Source organism: Rattus norvegicus, chromosome 9 (assembly GCF_021556685.1).
Source record: "Rattus norvegicus strain SHRSP/BbbUtx chromosome 9, alternate assembly SHRSP_T2T, whole genome shotgun sequence".
NCBI lineage: Eukaryota > Metazoa > Chordata > Mammalia > Rodentia > Muridae > Rattus > Rattus norvegicus.
Genome location: NC_141542.1, coordinates 46,260,604 through 46,279,174, shown reverse-complemented (window position 1 = coordinate 46,279,174; position 18,571 = coordinate 46,260,604). Strand labels below are relative to the sequence as shown.

The 18,571-nt window shown below is 39.6% G+C and overlaps 1 protein-coding gene across 1 annotated transcript; it reads left to right on the top strand.

The window, feature by feature from the left end:
- Nucleotides 1-549: 549 nt before the first annotated feature.
- Spata31e1 (SPATA31 subfamily E, member 1) lies at nt 550-6,203 on the top strand. Its single transcript, NM_001408757.2, has 2 exons — nt 550-767; nt 2,083-6,203. The coding sequence occupies exons 1-2, from the start codon at nt 582-584 to the stop codon at nt 6,016-6,018; spliced, it is 4,122 nt and encodes a 1,373-aa protein (NP_001395686.1). The 5' UTR covers nt 550-581; the 3' UTR covers nt 6,019-6,203.
- Nucleotides 6,204-18,571: the final 12,368 nt, after the last annotated feature.

Genomic DNA, 18,571 nt, shown 5'->3' with positions numbered 1-18,571 from the left:
GGAGTGGGTTGGGGGTGAGGAGCACCCTCTTAGAGGCAAAGTGAAGGGAGTATGGGGTGGGGGTGGGGGTTCATGGAGGAGGGACCGAGAAGGGGGACAATACATGAATTGTAAATAAATAAAACAATTAATAAAAATAATTTACTGGAAAAAAAATAAGTTATGATCTCAGAATGAAGAGACCTGGATGTGTAGTCAGAAAACATCATGAAAGTAATAATCCCTAAGAAACAATTCAACTTCCATAGAGAAGCCCATTTTGTAAAAATAGCAAGAACATGATGGATTCAAGCAGACAAGACGCAGAGGAACTCTGGGATTCAGGCGGAGAAGCAATATTAAGAGAGATCTGTCTTTGGCTCCTTCAACAGCAGGTTTTGGAAGGAGGGAGTAGGGAAAGCCAGGAGGTGGGTGGGGCTACTGGGCTAGAGGATGGGGAGGGGCTGTGGCACTCTCCCTCCTGCCAATGGCCCTTTGTGATGAGAAGGCCTCAGCTGTGTGATGTAGCCTGAGCCCTCTTGACAAGCCAGATGCTGTACCCCAGGACTCAGTAGCCTGAGTGGTGCACTGCTATTCAGAAGATGGAGACTTTCCTCCTTCTGATGAATAGCATTAGTGACTTCTGGATGAGCTCCAGCTCCATGTCCACAGTAATGGACATGATCTTCGCCATTCTGTGCGGAGTGGGGTTCTTTTTCCTACTGATCCCATTCCTGAAGGAGTATCCAGGGTCACCACCACCCGGGAGCAAAAAGAACATCTCAGAGGTGAGGAAAGCCTTGATTGACACAAAATGGAATGGCAGACTTTTGTTAATGATTGTCACTCTCACATTCCTTAGAAAGACAAGCTCAGTAAAAACTTTTGGCATTAAAAAAACAGAAATCTAAGAATATGTATTTTTCTGGTTTTGTTTGTTTGTTTTCAAGTCTCAGGGGTGGGATATGTGGTTGTTCCAGCTTGTCCAGAGTAACTGACATTGATTTGCCTCACACTCTAGCAGGGGCATGATTCTGCCTTCAGTTGATAATTTCTGCATTTCTGTGATGATTGGAATTCTGGGGACTTTTCCGAGCTTATATAAATGCTAGAGCCTTGAGAGTCATGGGGAGGGTTGTTGGTTGTTGATTGTATGCTATTGGTTGTTGGTGTTTGTGGTTTAAGTAGAGGTGTGAAAAGAAGAAAGAAGAATTTGATATCCTGGAGGTCAAGATTAAATGTGTCCAGAGAAACTAAACTTCCTGGACCAGTCAGAAGTACTCTAACAATAACATCTCCCTTTTTCCCCTCCAGCCATCTTTTTCTCTTATCTAATGTGAGGGGACTGAAAGGGTAGAAGAAAAGGGGTGGGAAAGGGTGAAAGAAAGAAGAAACTACAACATAGCTAAAGTCTATGTACAGAGAGGTGAGTGGAAATCTCCAGGCCTAGCAGCACATCAGTCTTTAGGCAGGAAAGAGGTGAGAGTGTCCTGAGCTGTCTGCCTGAGGCTCTTAGACCATATGTATAGGGTGGCAGAGAGGTCACTAAGGACGACTGTGCCTCCATGGACAGACTGCATTTCTGAGTTCGTGGGGACACAGGACAAGATCAGAGAATGATCAGCTCTCCTCTGTTCAGGCGATTGCTTTTGTTTGTGCTGAGCTGATGTGAAGCAGGTGATGAGACCAAGGCCCTCAGATCAGGGATTGCGTGCCCTGTGGTCCGATGAAGCAGATATCACCTGACAGCACAGGGTCAGCTACAGAGCTCAGTCTTGGGTAGGATCCTGTCTGGAGATACTGTCTGGGGATCCTGTCTGAGGAACACTGACTTAGCACACCCGTGGTAAGTGTGGTGGTATAGACAGCCCCTTCTGCTCTTTTCCCAACAAGGACAAAAGGATATGCATTTATGTGCAGTAAGAATGAGTCATGGATGGATGAGAGAGAGAGAGAGAGAGAGAGAGAGAGAGAGAGAGAGAGAGAGAGAGAGAGAGAGCACTCTGGCACTCTGGAAATTATCCATGAGCACGGAGACCAGGCAGCTTGTCTACCAGAGAGAAAAGGGGACCCCAACTCATTTGTGTTGTTTCTAACTGGCAGGTGGTGAAGAGGAGGCAGAGCAAGGACAGGAAGAAATCTGTTACTGTAGACGGTTGCAGAGATAGTCAAAAGAATTCTCTGGATATCCAACATGATTTACAGACTATGGAAAGCCCCATCCAGCATCTTTTACTGGACTCTTCTCCCCACCCCTTTTGGAACTCTAAGGAGAAACTAAATCAGCTTTCCCTCCCTCAGCTGTTTTCTTACCTTAAGGTCTTAGAGGCTCTCATACAGCAGAAATTTAACCAACTTTTATTGGGTTTATCCTCTGTGCTCTCTGAGTCAGTTGTGGCTACTGCCTGGGTCTCCAGAGAACCTTCCTCAGGAGAACGTAAAACTGTGAGGTTTAGTGATTCACTTGGCTTTGACCAAGCTCTACCCCTAGCTAAAGGACCACCACAGAGATGCCTGGACCAGCCATTGCCCCACCAACTTGTGACACCAAGTTTGGTAGGTATGACAGAAATTCAGGAACAAGAAAACCTCCCAAACTCTATATCATATCAAACACCTTCGATATTCCAGAGTAGGGCACGTGGAACAGCATATCCTACCACTGCGACAGGGATACAGGTACCCCTTCCAACTACAAATGAACCCTGTCACCCTGGATTGAATTGGAAAGATATTCCAAGTTGTAAAGTCCAAAACTGTCAAGGAGCCAGTAGCCAGCCCACTGAGAGCTTAGCCAGGTGCACGCTGCCCACTAAAAATACCAGGTCAGCCTCCATCCCTCCTGAGCATTATCTAATGGTCCACCATCATGAGCAGCCACAGCATGAAGAGAAGGCAATTAATTTAGGAGAACAACAAAGAACCCATGCCAGATTCCTCCCTTCTAAGGAACCAGCACAGCTCCAGGGAGATTCCCCACCAAACAGTAATGGTTATGGCAAGAACTGGCCTGAACTCAACCAACCTGCCCAGCCCTCCACCCTCAACTCCAAAACTTACAAGTGGAACCAGATGATGGGGCCTGTGCCCACTGGGATGTTATTAAAGAAGGTCATAGCAAAGTATGGCATACCTAACACCATCAAGAAGGACCTTAAACTTAGGGTTAAAGACCTGCTTTGTACTTCTAGCAGCACCCCCGGGGAGAGTCTGGAAACCAAGAATCTTACGCTGAGGACAGATGAGCACTCTATGAACACCACTGAGAACCTTTCCTTCCTTGACCCAAAGACTACAATGATGAAATCAAACATCATGCAGCTTCCCATGAAACACAGACAATTACCCTGTGATTCCAAGGCCGAACCCTATACCAAGGCTGCCTTTATCCTGGAAAACTTGCATCACCAAGATCCAGGGGGAATAAGGGTAGAAACTGCATCATCTGCCAGGCTGCGAAGTCCTCTGTTTGAACAATCACCTCCAGAGGTACAGAAGACCCAAAGTTCCCCCCCACCTATTGACAGCCATGGTCACTCAAGGTCCCATCCAGATCAATGGCAGAGATACCAGAGTGTTCAGCCCCATGCTCTCTGCTCCCAGGCACAACCCCAGCAGAGCAGGAGTATCCAAGGAACTGGGAGAAGTATCCTGCAACCAAATATCAGCGTATGGATGTCCAAGCATGAACGCTGGATGAGGTCTGAGGATGTGGCTTCAGGACATACCAGCTGGAGTTCAAGAACTGTGGGCTATAGAGACAGAGTTTCACCATCAGTGGCCAAACAAACCAACATATTGAAGATAAAAGAAGAGTCACCTCATGTGTGGAGAGCAAATCTGGGATCTGGTGAGATTACCAATGAACAAGCCTTAAATAACAGTAATGAGGACTTTGAGCCCATAGAGGCCAAAAGAAGTCAAGGCCATCTCCAAATGCCTACCCAACAAAACACAGGGTACTTGCATTTAAAAACAGAAGAGTATAGTAACAATGACTTGAAAGTAAACAAGCAGCCACAGGCCTGGTCTGTGAGCCATCATGCAGATGGCTCTAATACAGTACACCATGCCATGGTCAAATTGCCTTCACAGCACTCATTGCCCAGCCTCCAGAATGGGTGGCAAGACCCCAAGACTTCCCAGGGCTTAGGTGATCTCCTCATGAATAGAGATCAGAGTGTGGAGACTCAGTTCAGAGTCCACAAGGATAAAACTGAAGCAACGAATGACAGTGTATTTCATCCCTCTGAAAAGAGGCCCAGTAATTTGAAATATGGAGGCATAAGCCAGGGAGAAAGGCTTGGAAGAGTAAAGTCTTCTATTTCAAGTTTCACCCAGCTCAAGGATTCAGCCAAGACTGAAAGTAAGTCCTCCCCTAATATAGGAGGAAAAAGAGAGGCTCCTTCTAAAAGCTCCTTGAAGTTCATCTGGAATGGTGCACAATATGAAAACCTCAGCACAAAACTCAAGGGGCAGAGGGATTCTTTGAAGAAAGACATTCCCCCACCAGTTACTGAGCAGACACAGGAGGTAGTACATAGAATAAACGTCATTTACAGTACAGCAGTTGAACTACAATCCCTCATGGACTCTCTAGTTCATAAACTGGTGAAAACTGTAGGTGAGCCTTCAGAGTTGACCAGAAAGCACATGACAAAGGTACAAGAGTATAAAATGGAATCATTGCCATTCCAGCTGGGCAGCTCTTCCCAACCTTCTAAGGGACTCCATGACCCAAACAAAAGCCGATCAGTAAGAAGAATGAGCGATGACCACACCAGCCCCAAGGAGCCCAACAACCATACTTTCACATATAGAGGAAATAGAGACAAAATGCAGGCAGGCGTGGATGTCCAGAGAGTCTGTTACCAACATCTGGACAAAGTGAAGATAGGCTTTGGCCAGCACTCCACTCCCATGAGGAATGGCAATCCATGTTTTCACAAGAAAGCTGGAGACAAGCAGGAGTCAAGTCTTGCTGATCAGAGCACTGGTGACGCAGATCAAACTAAACCAAAGAATGAAATTGTAGGCTCTCCACATAGAATCCCAGAAAGGCACAACCAGTCATCCAGATACAGAGAAATTAGAGACAATCAGGAGCCTAGTGTGGACCATAAAGCCATTGACCCACATCAAAATACTAAGAAAGGAATGGGCTACAGTCAACTTATGAGTCCTAAAGAGAACCACCCAGTCAAGATCAGTGGAACTGCTGCCCAGGGAGCCTCTGACCCAGAAGAAATTAGAACAAAGAGTGGAAAGGAGTGCTCTCCACATAGAAGCCCCAAGATGCATGACCACTCACTCAGACACAGAGAAGTTAGAGATAAACCACAGCCCGGTATTAATACCCAGAGAGCCTATGATCAACATCTGAACAGTCCAAAGAAAAGAATGACCTCTGAAAACCTCCTCACTCCCAAGGGGACCAACCATCCTTGTTGGCACAGGGTAACTGGAGACAAGCAACAGTCAAGTCTCTCTGACCAGAGAGCCTGTGACCCAGAACAAATGAGAAGGAGTGGAATGAGCTCCTATCCACAAAGAAGTCCCAAGGTGTATCACCTTTCATGCAGTTCTGAAAAAATTGGAGAAAAATTGCTGCCATTGGTTAATGACCAGAGAACTCATGACAAACACCCAAATAGTGTGAAGACAAGAGGCTGTGACAACCTCCCCACTCCCAAGGGGAGCAACCATCCACAGGGTTACAGAGTAATTGAAGACAAGCAGCAGTTAGGTCTTGCTTACCGGAGAACCTGTGACCCAGGTCAAATTAAAAAGAGTGGAATGGGCAAGGGTCCATGCAAAGACACCGAGGAATGCAACCTTTTATACAGATATAAGATAATTGGAAATAAACAGCAGCCAGGCATTGTCCATAGAGCCTGTGACCGACATCAAAGTTCAAAAGAAGGAATGGGCCAGGGTCAACCTATGAACCCCAAAGTGTGCCATTCAGCCAAGCACAGGAGAACTGGAGGCCAGGACCAGTCAGGTGTTGCTGCACAAGGAGCCTCTAACCCAAGGTAGACTTTACCATCAGAGGTCAAAGAGCAGGCACCTCAGGCCATCTTTGCCTCCCTGTACTAGGAACCCTTCCAGAAGATGTTCCATCTGCTCCGCCATTGTTTTCCCCTATGGTTTCTTGGTAATAAATGTTGACCTTTTTCCTGAAAAAAAAAAGAATTTACAATAAACACTGATAAAAATACAGAAAAAATGGAACCCTTACTCACTCTCTTGGGAAGGTACCTAGTGCAGAATTTTTGGAAAACAATGTAAGGATGTCTTTGAAAACTACATGCAGAACTACTGGACAGTCCGGCTGTGTCACACCTGGGTATAGAATCAAAGGACTCTAAATTAGCACACCACAGAGAATCTGAACTATGCATGCATATATCTGCTCTATAATGTCCAGTATAAGGAATCATCCTAGATGATATGTGTCCACAGATGAAGAGATAAAGAATGTCATATATATACATATGTATATATATGTACATATGTACGTATATATATGTGTGTGTGTGTGGTTATGTTGAAAAAGAAGCCACACAGAGAAATTTCACATTTTCTACATATTTGAATTATAATATATATTATAATTATATATCTTAACTAAAGTATTTTCATTTTATTATTTATTTCTTCTTTCATTTTACACTCCAAATTTTATTCCCTTCCCAGTCCACCTCTGACTGTTCCACATCCCATACCTCTTTCACTCCCACATCTGTCTATGAGGGTGTCCCCCCTGCAACCACGGCACTAGACCTCTAAATTCCCTGGGGCCACCAATCTCTTGAGGGTTCGGTCCATCTTTTCTGACTGAACCCAAACCCAGCAGTCCTCTGCTGTATATGGGTTGGGGGCCCCATATCAGCTGGTGTCTGCTGCCTGATCGGTGATCCAGTGTCTGAGAGACCTCAGGGGTCCAGGTTTATTGAGACTGCTGGTCCTCCTACAGGGTTTCCCTCATCCTTAGCTTCCTCTAGCTTTTCCCTAATTCAATCAGAGGGGTCAGCAGCATCTGTTTGTTGGTTGGGTGTAAATATCTGCATCTGACTCTTTCAGCTGCTTGTTGGGTCTTTTGAAGGGCAGTCATGATAGATCCCCCTTTGTGAGCACTCCATAGCTTCAGTAATAGTGTCAGGCCTTGGAGCTTCCCCTTGAACTGGATTCCTCTTTAGGCCTGTCTCTAGACCTTCCTGAAATATAAATTATATACTATACAATATATAGTGTATAATATAGGACACAAAAGCAGAAAAAGACCATACAGAGTAGGAAATGGTCTAAATAATGGGAAGGAAGAGGAACAGGAGATTTGGAGAAAATAAAGGGGGTGGAAAGAATGCAAAATGAATGACACACATGTACATACAACACTTGTATAGTGAAACCAGATTTTTCACTTAATTGGTTAGAATTGCAAGATAATTTATACTATTTGTGACTATTGCAAAGGGTGTTGTTTTCCTAATTTTTTTCTTTGGGGAAAAACTACTGATTTGTTTAAGTTACTTTTATATCCAGCCACCCTGTTAATATTTTTATAGTAGTTCTCTGATAGAATTTTGGGGGTCATTTATGTATACTATCTCATCATCTGGAAATAATACCTTTTCTTCCTTTCCAATTTATATCCCCTTGATCTCCTTTCATTGTCTCATTGCTCAAGCTAGAACTCCAAGTACTGTATTGAATAGATATATGAGAGTAGGCAGCCTTGTCTTCTGCCTTATTTTAGTGGGATTGCTTCAAGTTTCTATCCATTTAATCTGTCATTGTCTGTTGACTTGCTTTGTTATATTGCTTTGATTCTGTTTGATATATGTACCTTGAATCACTGACCTCTCTAAGGCTTTTAGCATGAAGGGGTGTTGGATTTTGTTAAAGGCTTTCTCAGCTTCTAGTAAGATGATCACGTGTGTTTTCTTTTTCTTTCAGTTTGTTTATGTAGTGGATTAAGACTAGGAATTTTCACATATTGAACCATCCCTACATTCCTGGATGAAGCCTAGTTGATCTTGGTGAATGATGTGAATGATTTTTTTTTTTTTTTGGTGTGTTCTTAGATTCAGTTTGCAATAATTTTATTGCCTATTTTGCATAGATGTTTGTAAGTGAAATTGGTATGAAGTTCTTGTTTTGTTGTTTTTTTGTGGAATTTAAGTATCAGAGTAAGTGTAGCTTCATAGAATGAATTGGGTAGTGTTTCCTACCTAATTTTATTTTGTGGAATAAATTGAGGACTATTGCTGTTATCTCTGTTTTGAAAGTCTGTAGCATTCTAAACTAAAACCCTCTAGCCCTGGCTTAATTTTGGTTGGGGGAATTTTAATGACTGTTTCTCTTTTCTTAAGGGTTATGGGACTCTTTAGATAGTTTACCCAATCTTGCTTTGGTATGTGGCATCTCTGTCTAGAAAGTCCTCTATTTTATTTAGGTGTTCCAGTTTTTTGTCGTAAGACCTAATGATTTTTTTTTTGCATTTCCCCAGGTTCTGTTGTTATTGCTCCCTTTCCACTTCTGATTTTGTTAATTTGCATACTGTCTTTGTGCCTTTTAGTTTGTCTCTGGGTATGGTTAATGCTTTAGTTTGACCATTTAACAGTCCTGGGTTTGACGACTATTTGTTCCTCTTGGGTCTCTCTCTCTCTCTCTCTCTCTCTCTCTCTATATATATATATATATATATATATATATATATATGTATGTGTGTGTATATGTATGTATGTATATATGAATGTATATACATATGTATGTATAATATATATATATATACATATATATATAATTTAAAAATACCAATTCATGATCATGGGAGATCTTTCAGGCTTCTAATATCTTCTTCAAATTCCTTCTCTCCTGAAAGATTTGAGAATTTATCACATAGGTCTTTATCTCACTTGGTTAGAGTTATCCCAATATGTTTTATTTTATATGTTGATATTGTGATGGGTGTTATTTACCTGTTTCTTTCTCATCCCCCTCCCTTTTTTGTACTTATGAGAGCAATCCATCAGAAGTTGGAACATAAGACGGTATGGAGATTTGATGGCTGTTTTGTATGAGAAATGTACAGTCTGCTAATTACTTTGACTAGTGTTATTGTAAGAAATAGGTTCCGGAAGATTCATCTCCTTATCTTCACATAGATATTGATGGAGATGCTTTAATAGCACAGACATGTACTTTTCTTCTCACATTTCTTACCCTGCTTAGTCTCCTTTTGGAGAGGACACTACATCATATCTTGTTTTACAGCTTTCAAGGGTGCTGGTAAATTATTAGTATGAGATCTCTCCAGCTTCTGTATGAAGGCATTTAGTACTATGAATTTTCCTCTTAGTACTGCTTTCACTGCATCCCGTAAGTTTGGGTATATTCTGCCTTTCTTTTCATTGAATTCTAGAAAGGCAATACATTCTTTCTTTCTTCCTTCCCTTACCAAGAGGGATGTCATTGAATAGATAGTTGTTCAATTTCTATGAGTATGTGGGCTTTCCATTGCTTCTGTTGTGTTGATGTTCAGCTTTAATCCATGTTGATCTGATAGAATACAAATAGTTATTTCAATCTTTTGGCATTTGTTGAGGCTTATTTTGTGCCCAATTATGCACACACCACACACACACACACACACACACACATATATATATATATATATCAACCTATGAGAACACAAACATATGTGTGTGCATATATATACATATATGCATATATACACATACAACCATTCCATAGATATTTAATTATTTGTTTTATAATTTCTATTAATATCATTTTGTCTTTGAGTAGTTTGTTTTAATGTACTATCCAAGGGTGACAGTGGGGTGTTGAAGTTTCCCACTATTATTGTGTGGGGTTTGAGCTTCAGTAATGTTTCTTTTCTGAATTGATTTGCTCTTACATTTGGATCCAAGATGCTCAGAATTGAGATGTTATATTGGTGGATTTTTCCTTTAGTGTGTATGCAGTGTCCTTCCCACTTTCTTTGATAAGGTTTGGAAGCAAGTCTATTTTATTCGATGTTAGAATGGCTACTCCAGTTTGGTCCATTTGCTTGGAAAAATCTTCCAGCCCTTTACTATGAAGTAGCATCTTTATTTGTTGCTGAGGTAATTTTGTTTTGTATGCAGCAGAATGATGGGTCCTGTTTACCTATCTAGACTGCTAATCTGTGTCTTTTTATTGTTGAATTGATTCTATAAACTTGAGAGATATTAATGACCAATTATATGTAGTGTCTGGTATTTTGATGATGGAGGTGGTACTGTGTGTCTGCATCTCTTCTTTTGGTTTTGTCTTAAGATAATTAAGTTCTTGCATTTTCTGAAGTGTATTTTCCTTCCTCATGTTTGTGTTTTCCTTCTAGTATCCTTCCTGGGGTTAGATTAATAGAAAGATAAGGTTTAGATTTGGTTTTGTCAAGGAATATCTTGTTTCTTTCCATCTGTGGTGATTGAGAATTTTGTTGAGTATAATAGTCTAGGCTGGCATCAGTGGTCTCTTAGGGTCTCTTGGGGGTCTCTTAGAATCTCATAGGATGATAACTATCCAGTATCTTCTGACTTTGAGAATCCTCTTGAGAAGTCAGTCATAATTCAGATAGGTTGATCTTTATATGTTAGTTGGCCTTTTTCACTTGAAGATTATAATACTTTTTCTTTGTTCTGTACATTTAGTGTTTTGATTATTATGTGGCATGAGGATTTTCTTCTGTGATACAATCTTTTGTATTCTGTAAGCTTTTATATGATTATAGCCATCTCTCTCTCTTTTTTAAGGCAAATATCTTTTTATATTTTATTTTCTATGCTGCTACACAATGTGTCAACTTACCTAATCAAGCAGAGCAATGAAACAATAAAATTAGGAATAATAAGCTATGGCAAAAACAGCCACTCATGCTTTAAGTTAGAGAAATTTTCTTCTATGATTGTGTTGAGATGTTTTCTGGTCCCTTGAATTGGGAATGTTCACAGTCTTCTAGTCCCATTATTCGTAGATTTGGTCTTTTCATAGTGTCCCAAACTTCTTGAGTATTTTGAGCCCCTATCCCATACTCTTCCCCCTACTTCTATGAGGGTGTTCTCTCACCCATCCACCCACCCCTTCCGACATCCCTACCCTGACATGCCCCTACATGGTGAGTCCAACCTTGGCAGAACCAAGGGCTTCTCCTCCCATTGGTGCCCAGTAAGGTCATCCTTTGCTACATATGCAGCTGGAGCCATGGGCCTGTTCATGTGTACTCTTTGGATAGTGGTTTAGTCCCTGGGAGTTCTGGTTGGTTGGTAAAGTTTTTTATGGAGTTGCAAACCCCTTAAGCTCCTTCATTCCTTTCTCTAATTCCTCCAATGAGAACCCCATTCTCAGTTCACTGGTTGGCTGCTAGAACACACCTCTGTATTTGTCATGCTCTGGCAGAGGCTCTCAGGAGACAGCTATATCAGGCTCCTGTCAGCATGCATTGGTAACCTGAACTATTGGGCTAATATTCACTTCTCAGTGAGTGTGTGTTTTCTTTTTGATTAGATTACCTCACCTATTATGATATTTCCACCCATTTGCCTAAGAATTTCATAAGGTCATTGTTTTTAATAGAGTAATACTCCATTGTGTAAATGTACCACATTTTCTTTATCCATTCCTCTGTTGAAGGACATCTAGGTTCTTTCCAGCTTCTAGCTATTATAAATAAGACCTCTATGAACATATTGGAGCGTGTGTCCTTGTTATATGTTAGAACATCTTTTGGGTTGTGAAGTTGGGTCCTCAGGTAGTACTATGTCCAATTTTCTGACGAACCTTCAGATTGATTTCCAGATTTGTACCAGCTTGCAATCCCACCAATAATGGAGGAGAGTTCCTCTTTCTCCACATCCTTGCCAGCATCTGTTGTCACCTGAGTTTTGATCTATATCTATATCTATATCTATATCTATATCTATATCTATATCTATATCTATATCTATATCTATATCTATATCTATATCTATCTATCTATCTATATATATATCTATATCTATCTATCTATCTATCTATCTATCTATCTATCTATCTATATCTATATCTATATCTATATCTATATCTATATCTATATCTATATCTATATCTATATATATATATATCTTAGCCTTTCTGACTGGTGTAAGGTGGAATCTCAGGGTTGTTTTGATTTGCATTTCCCTGATGACTAAAGATGTTGAACATTTCTTTGGATGCTTCTAAGCCATTTGGTATTCCTCAGCTGAGAATTCTGTTTAGATCTGTACCTCAGTTTTTAATAGGGTTCTTTGATTCTTTGGAGTCTTAACTTCTTGAGTTCTTTGTATATGTGGGATATTAGCCCTCTATATGATATAGGATTCGTAAAGATCTTTTCCCAAAGTGTTTGTTGCCATTTTGTCCTAATGACAGTGTCCTTTGTCTTACAGAAACTTTGCAATTTTGTGAGTTCACATTTGTCAACTCTTGATTTTAGAGCATAAGCCATTGATGTTTAGTTCAGGAAATTTCCCTAGTTCTCATGTGATAGAGTCTCTTCCCCACTTTTTCTCCCATTAGTTTTACTGTACCTGGTTTTATGTGGAGGTCCTTGATCAACTTGGACTTGAGCTTTGTACAGGGTGATAAGAATGGGTTGATTTGAGTTCTTCTACATGCTGACCACCAGTTGAACTAGCACCATTTGTTGAAAATGCGGTCTTTTTTTCATTGGATGGTTTTAGCTCCTTTGTCAAAGATCAAGTGATCATAGGTGTGTGGGTTCATTTCTTGGTCTTCAAGTGTATTCCATTGATCTACCTACCTGTTCTGGTACCAATACCATACAGTTTTTATCACTATTGCTCTGTAATACTGCTTGGGGTCAGGGATGATGATTTACCCCAGAAGTTCTGTTATTGTCGAGGGATTTATGTTATTCCAAATGAATTTTCAAATTGCTCTTTCTAATTCTATGAAGAATTGAGTTGGAATTTTGACCGGTATTGCACTGAATATGTAGATTGCTTTGGGCAAGATGGCCATTTTTACACTATTAATCCTGACAATTCATGAGCATGGGAGATCTTTCCATTTTCTGAGATCTTCAATTTCTTCACAGACTTGAAGTTCTTGTCATACAGATCTTTCACTTGGTTTGTTAGAATCTCACTGAGATATTTTATATTATTTGTGATTATTGTGAAGGGTATCATTTCCCTCATTTCTTTTTCAGCCTGTTTATCCTTTGAGTGGGGAAGGCTACTGATTTGTTTGAGGTAATTTTATATCTAGTCAATTTACTGCAGTTGCTTTTCAGATTTAGGAGTTCTCTGGTAGAATTTTTGTGGTCACTTAAGTAGACTATCATATCATCTGCCTTTTGACATCAGTTTTGGTCAGATTGCCCTGGTTTTACTGGGTTGTAACAGGACTTTCAGGAGGGACCCAGATCTGTATCCCAACTTAGAGAAAGTTTCCTGGGAGGCAGGTAGATTGATGGGGTGGACCACATTTTCTTTATTCTTGGGTGAAGGGAGATTTATGTTATTTCCAGCTTCTTGCTATTATCAATAAAGCTTCTTTGAACATTGCTGTTTAAGTGTCTTTCTGGTAGGAATGGAGTGTCCTTTGGGCATATGCCAAGAGTAGTATAGCTGAGTTTTGAGGTAGATCAATTCCCAGGAAGAATCACCATATTGATTATCATAGAGGTTATACAAGTTTGTATTCAGAACACAGACATTGCTCAGCTATTAAAGACTAGGCTCCCACGCAGAAATTTTTGGTCTTTGAATTATCCAAATACTTTCTATGGCAGACAATATGAGTTAATTTGTTAACATTTTTTTTAGAAATTAAGGACATACACACATGATTATGTATGCATGTGTACATTCATGTTTGTGCCTTCACATACTTATATTTACATATTCAATTAAGTAAATTAAACTTAGTTAAAATAAAAATATTCAGAATGAAAAATAAATGGGAAAATTGTCAAAATCCTACTTTGGGAAAGTAGGACAAGGTAAAATCTAGGAAATGAGCAAAGTGATGTAAAATGTCAACTTGTATTAAGTCAGTAAAGTCATCTAAATTACTATATCATTCTAGGAAGTAATGTATAATAAAATTTGGCTTGATATCAAGTACATAAGAATTCAAGCTAAAAACAATGAAATATAATTGTTTTCTACTACAAATGAAGTGTCATAATTCATGCTGACAAGCAGAAAAAAGAAAAAAATGAATTACAATATTAATTTAGAAAGTAAATTTAATCCATGGATAGTATATTGAAACTGTGATGCACGAGGAGAGGGAAATTCTGATATGTTCCTTTCTTTACTAGATTGTATAGATAAATACATTACATATTGATTCAGGAGCTTACAATTTATAATATTTAGAAGAAACTGCATTCTGAATAATATTCTACAGAAAAACCATTATATTAATTGTGTAATGATCTATCTTTAGTATTTTATCTGAAGAATATTAAAACAAACAACTCATAAAATTTGTTAGAAAAAATCATGCTTCTGAGAATGCGATAGAATAATCCTAGAAGGTGACATGTATGAAGAGTTAAATGTTAGCTTCCAGATACACTTGCAGAAGGAAGGGCACATGTTTTAGAAGAGAAGGTATGAGGGTGCAGTTGGTTCAAAGAAACTCACAAAACAGTACATTCACCTGAGAAGTGTGGGGAAAGACTCAGAAAGATTGCTTCAGCATCTTGTGTGGCCATTGTTGTTCTTTCCAACACACAGAAGGATTCTTGAAATATCAAGGTAAATGGAGATCCTTATCAGTTTTTTTTTTTTTTTTTTGGTTCTTTTTTTCGGAGCTGGGGACCGAACCCAGGGCCTTGCGCTTCCTAGGTAAGCGCTCTACCACTGAGCTAAATCCCCAGCCCCGATCCTTATCAGTTTTATCCCCTGTGCGCTTGTAATTGGGACTAAAATTACATAATCCTGGCACAATATTTGCATTGGATCTTGTTCACCTTTTTTTTTCCCTAATGATACCTTTTACCTTTTTTTTTTAAATTGAGTATTTTCTTTATTTACATTTCAAATGTAAATCCACTTTCCAGGGTTCCCTTCCAGAAACCCCCACCCTCCTCCTGCTGCTTCTATGAGGGTGCTCCCACACCCACCTACTCCCTCCTGCCTCCCTGCCCTGGCATTCCCCTACCCTGGGGCATCAAGTCTTCACAGGACTATGGGCCTCTCCTCCCATTTATGTCTAAGAATGCCATCCTGTGCTACAGATGCAGCTGAGCCATGGGTCCCTCCATGTGTACTCTTTGGTTGGTGGTTTAGTCCCTGATAATTGGGAGGGGTCTGGTTGATTGATATTGTTGTTCTTCCTATGCGGTTGCAAACCCCTACAGCTCCTTCAGTCCTTTACTTAACTCCTCCATTGGGGACCCCGTTTTCAATCCAATGGTTTGTTGAGAGTAGCCACCTCTGTATTGGTCAGGCTCTGTTTATTGCATTGGGCTACAGGATATTTTCAGTCCTTTACAAGCACGTTTCTTTAAAAATGTTATAGACATCTACTCTCTTGTGACAAATACCCTCTCTAATCTACATAGTCATTGTTAGTATACATAGAAGTTATTTTTACCCACTTAAAGGGAGTAGAAGATCTCATACTTGTGAATGTGCATCACCTGCCTCTATAAGGAGACGAAAATCACCCTTTGTCACTTTATATGAAGCAACCATTCTTTCTGTATAGTGATGCTCCTGCCAGGCACATAGAAATTATTCAGGCGAATTAATAAAATACTATGGCCTTTTGGACACTTAATGACAACATGTCTCTTCCTAGTTATACACAGGAGCAATATGCCACATGTGGTTCTACTTTTTTACTATAATTCCTCACATGGTTCATTGTAGGGCTTTAAGTCATACATGTTAACTTTGACAGGTGTAAGTTGACTATGCTACTGGAGTCTTTGTGAAACGCCACCTAACTCCTCCATCTGAGGTTTCTGCAATGTGCTTCATCCAGGGTCCAATTTATTATGCACCGAGCACACTGACAGGTTGTGACTATGATAGATGAAATCACAGGGAGACTTCATGTCTCTATTGATACACACTTGCTGTCAGATCCAGGGTGTAATCGCGTTATTTCACAAGCCAAGCTCTCCCTCCATTTCGATTAGTTGCCTTTAAATTCTCAAGGTCGAAAATATAATCATTCAGCGGAAATTCATAAGGAGGAAATGATTGTTGCTTTTTTTTTCCGTCTATTTTTAAACTTGATTGAAAAGAAGCTTAGGCCAAACCAAAAAAGAAAGAAAAAATTCAGAACTGTGTATTTCCTTCATACACTTGAAAATATTTAGTTATTTGCTTAACAGTAGGTTCACATGAGATTAGTAAGTGAAATTGACAGGTGATTAATGTCGGATCTGTCTGTTGGAAATTGCCTGTGCAACTGGAATACTAGATCTTACTCCTGTGGGTCACCTAATCCCTTATGATCATATGTACACTGCAAAGCATTCTACAGTGCAAACTTACTGTAAAGGTCACCTTGGTGTAAGACATATATTAGCCTATGAAAGAGAGTTTTAAAAATCTTAATGGGGGGAGGCCGGGGAGGGGAACACCCATATAGAAGGGGACGGGGAGGAGTTAGGGGGATGTTGACTAGGAAACTGGGAAAGAGAATAACATTTGAAATGTAAATAAGAAATACCCAATTTAATAAAGATGGAAAAAAAGTAAAAAAGAAAAATGTTGCAGCAATAATATACTTAGAACATTTGTACCTTTGCCATTTCAATTATTAGAGATTGCTCATTGTAATTCTACATCAAAGAAGCTAAGATACACTTTTATTGATTAATTTTATTCTTAAACAATTTTACACAAATATGTGATGTATTCTGAATACTTTCTCCTCATTATCTTTCATTAACTTCTCACTCATGATGACACCATATAATTCACTGGTTATATTTCACAGTTGTCAGACATTTTCAACATTTTTATGATCATATGGACTGACATGCCTACCAAATTTAAAATTTTAAAATTCAATGTGTGTCTTCATTTGTGTGTGTCTGTGTGTGTATGAGTGTATATATGAATAAATGTGTGAGAGTGAGTATATGTGTGCAGTATATGTGTGTGAATGTATGTATGTGAGAGAGACAGACAGACAGACAGACACAGACACAGACACAGACACAGAGACAGAGATACAAAGACAGAGAGACAGAGGTTTTATAATTTTTGTTTGTATTGAATATAGATTCTTCTACTCAGAAACCAACCTTGATCTCCAACCTGTACAGCCTGGAAGTTTTGCTGGGACAATGATGGTATGATGGTACAGAGACTGATAACTCTTTTAATCTGAAGTTCATATCACAAAAGGGAGGTCAGGCTTGAAACTGCCTAGATGGCCAAGAACCTGAAGCTTGATGGTTCAGAGATAGGACTGAGTCATGAACAACTGAAAAAAACAAATGAAACAAAACAATGAAATGATTCCTAATGATACTTTGCTACATCTGATGATTTATAGATTGGTGTCCGTTTGTTATCAAAGAGACCATGGGAACAGATACAGAGATCAACAGCAAAGGCAGAGCTCAGGGAAGAAAGGGAGGAAGGGTATAGGAGCCAGAGGCTTTGAATATACTAGGACAAAATGGCTCACTAAATGGCTTATATGGTCTCATGGAGACAGAAGATGTATTGATTTGCACAATGACCTGTGCATATATGTTGTTGTTGTGTAACTTGGGGGTTTTGAGGGATTCCTAACAATGGGAGTGGAGGTCTATCTGACTCTTTTGCTTGCTCTTTTACCCTTTTTTCCTTCAGGGTTGCCTCATCCAGACAAGATATGAGGAATTATGTCTAGTCTTATTGTACTTTTTTATGCCAGAGAGATTGCTGTCATTGGGAGGCCTGCTGTTTTCTCAAAGGAAGTGGAGAAGCTGTAGATGTTGGCAAAAGACAGAGAGGACAGGAGAACTGGGGCAAATGGAGGACTCAGTTGCCATACATTAAGGAGAGAAGAATAAATAAAAAGACAAAAATGGAAGAAAATAGATTCTTCTCTTATATAATATATACCAATACCTGAGTAGATTTCCCCTACCTCCATTCCATCCATCCACCTCCCCACTACCCCTTTCTCCAAGATCCATTCCTCACCCCTTTATCTCTTCACAAAAGAGTGGGTCCACCAAGAGAGGACAGGGCATTTTAAAATAAAGTTATAGACTGCTAATTATACCTTTCAAAGAAAAAGAACATACAACATATATAATTCTATAATCTGACTATTTGGGAAGTCTTCATTTTATCTTTCAAACATCCTAGTTTTTGATTTTATTACTTTATTATATAAAACATTTTAATATAAATAAGAAAGTTGAATGTTTCTTCGCCCAGCATTGAGATAAATACCTAGAATCTTAGCATTTTAATTGCTGATGCTAGTAGAAGACAAATTTAATGTTAGCCTATTCTACATAGAAAGTTCTCTCAATAGTTGGCAAGGAAGCAATATATGCATATTTTCTGATATCAAGTTTCAA

What these genes read in the sequence shown, in the direction of transcription:
- Spata31e1 (NM_001408757.2), top strand. Translation starts at nt 582, where the DNA reads ATGGAGACTTTCCTCCTTCTGATGAATAGCATTAGTGACTTCTGGATG. An exon ending in GCAAAAAGAACATCTCAGAG is followed by an intron (nt 768 to 2,082) that starts GTGAGGAAAGCC and finishes TCTAACTGGCAG; the next exon opens with GTGGTGAAGAGGAGGCAGAG.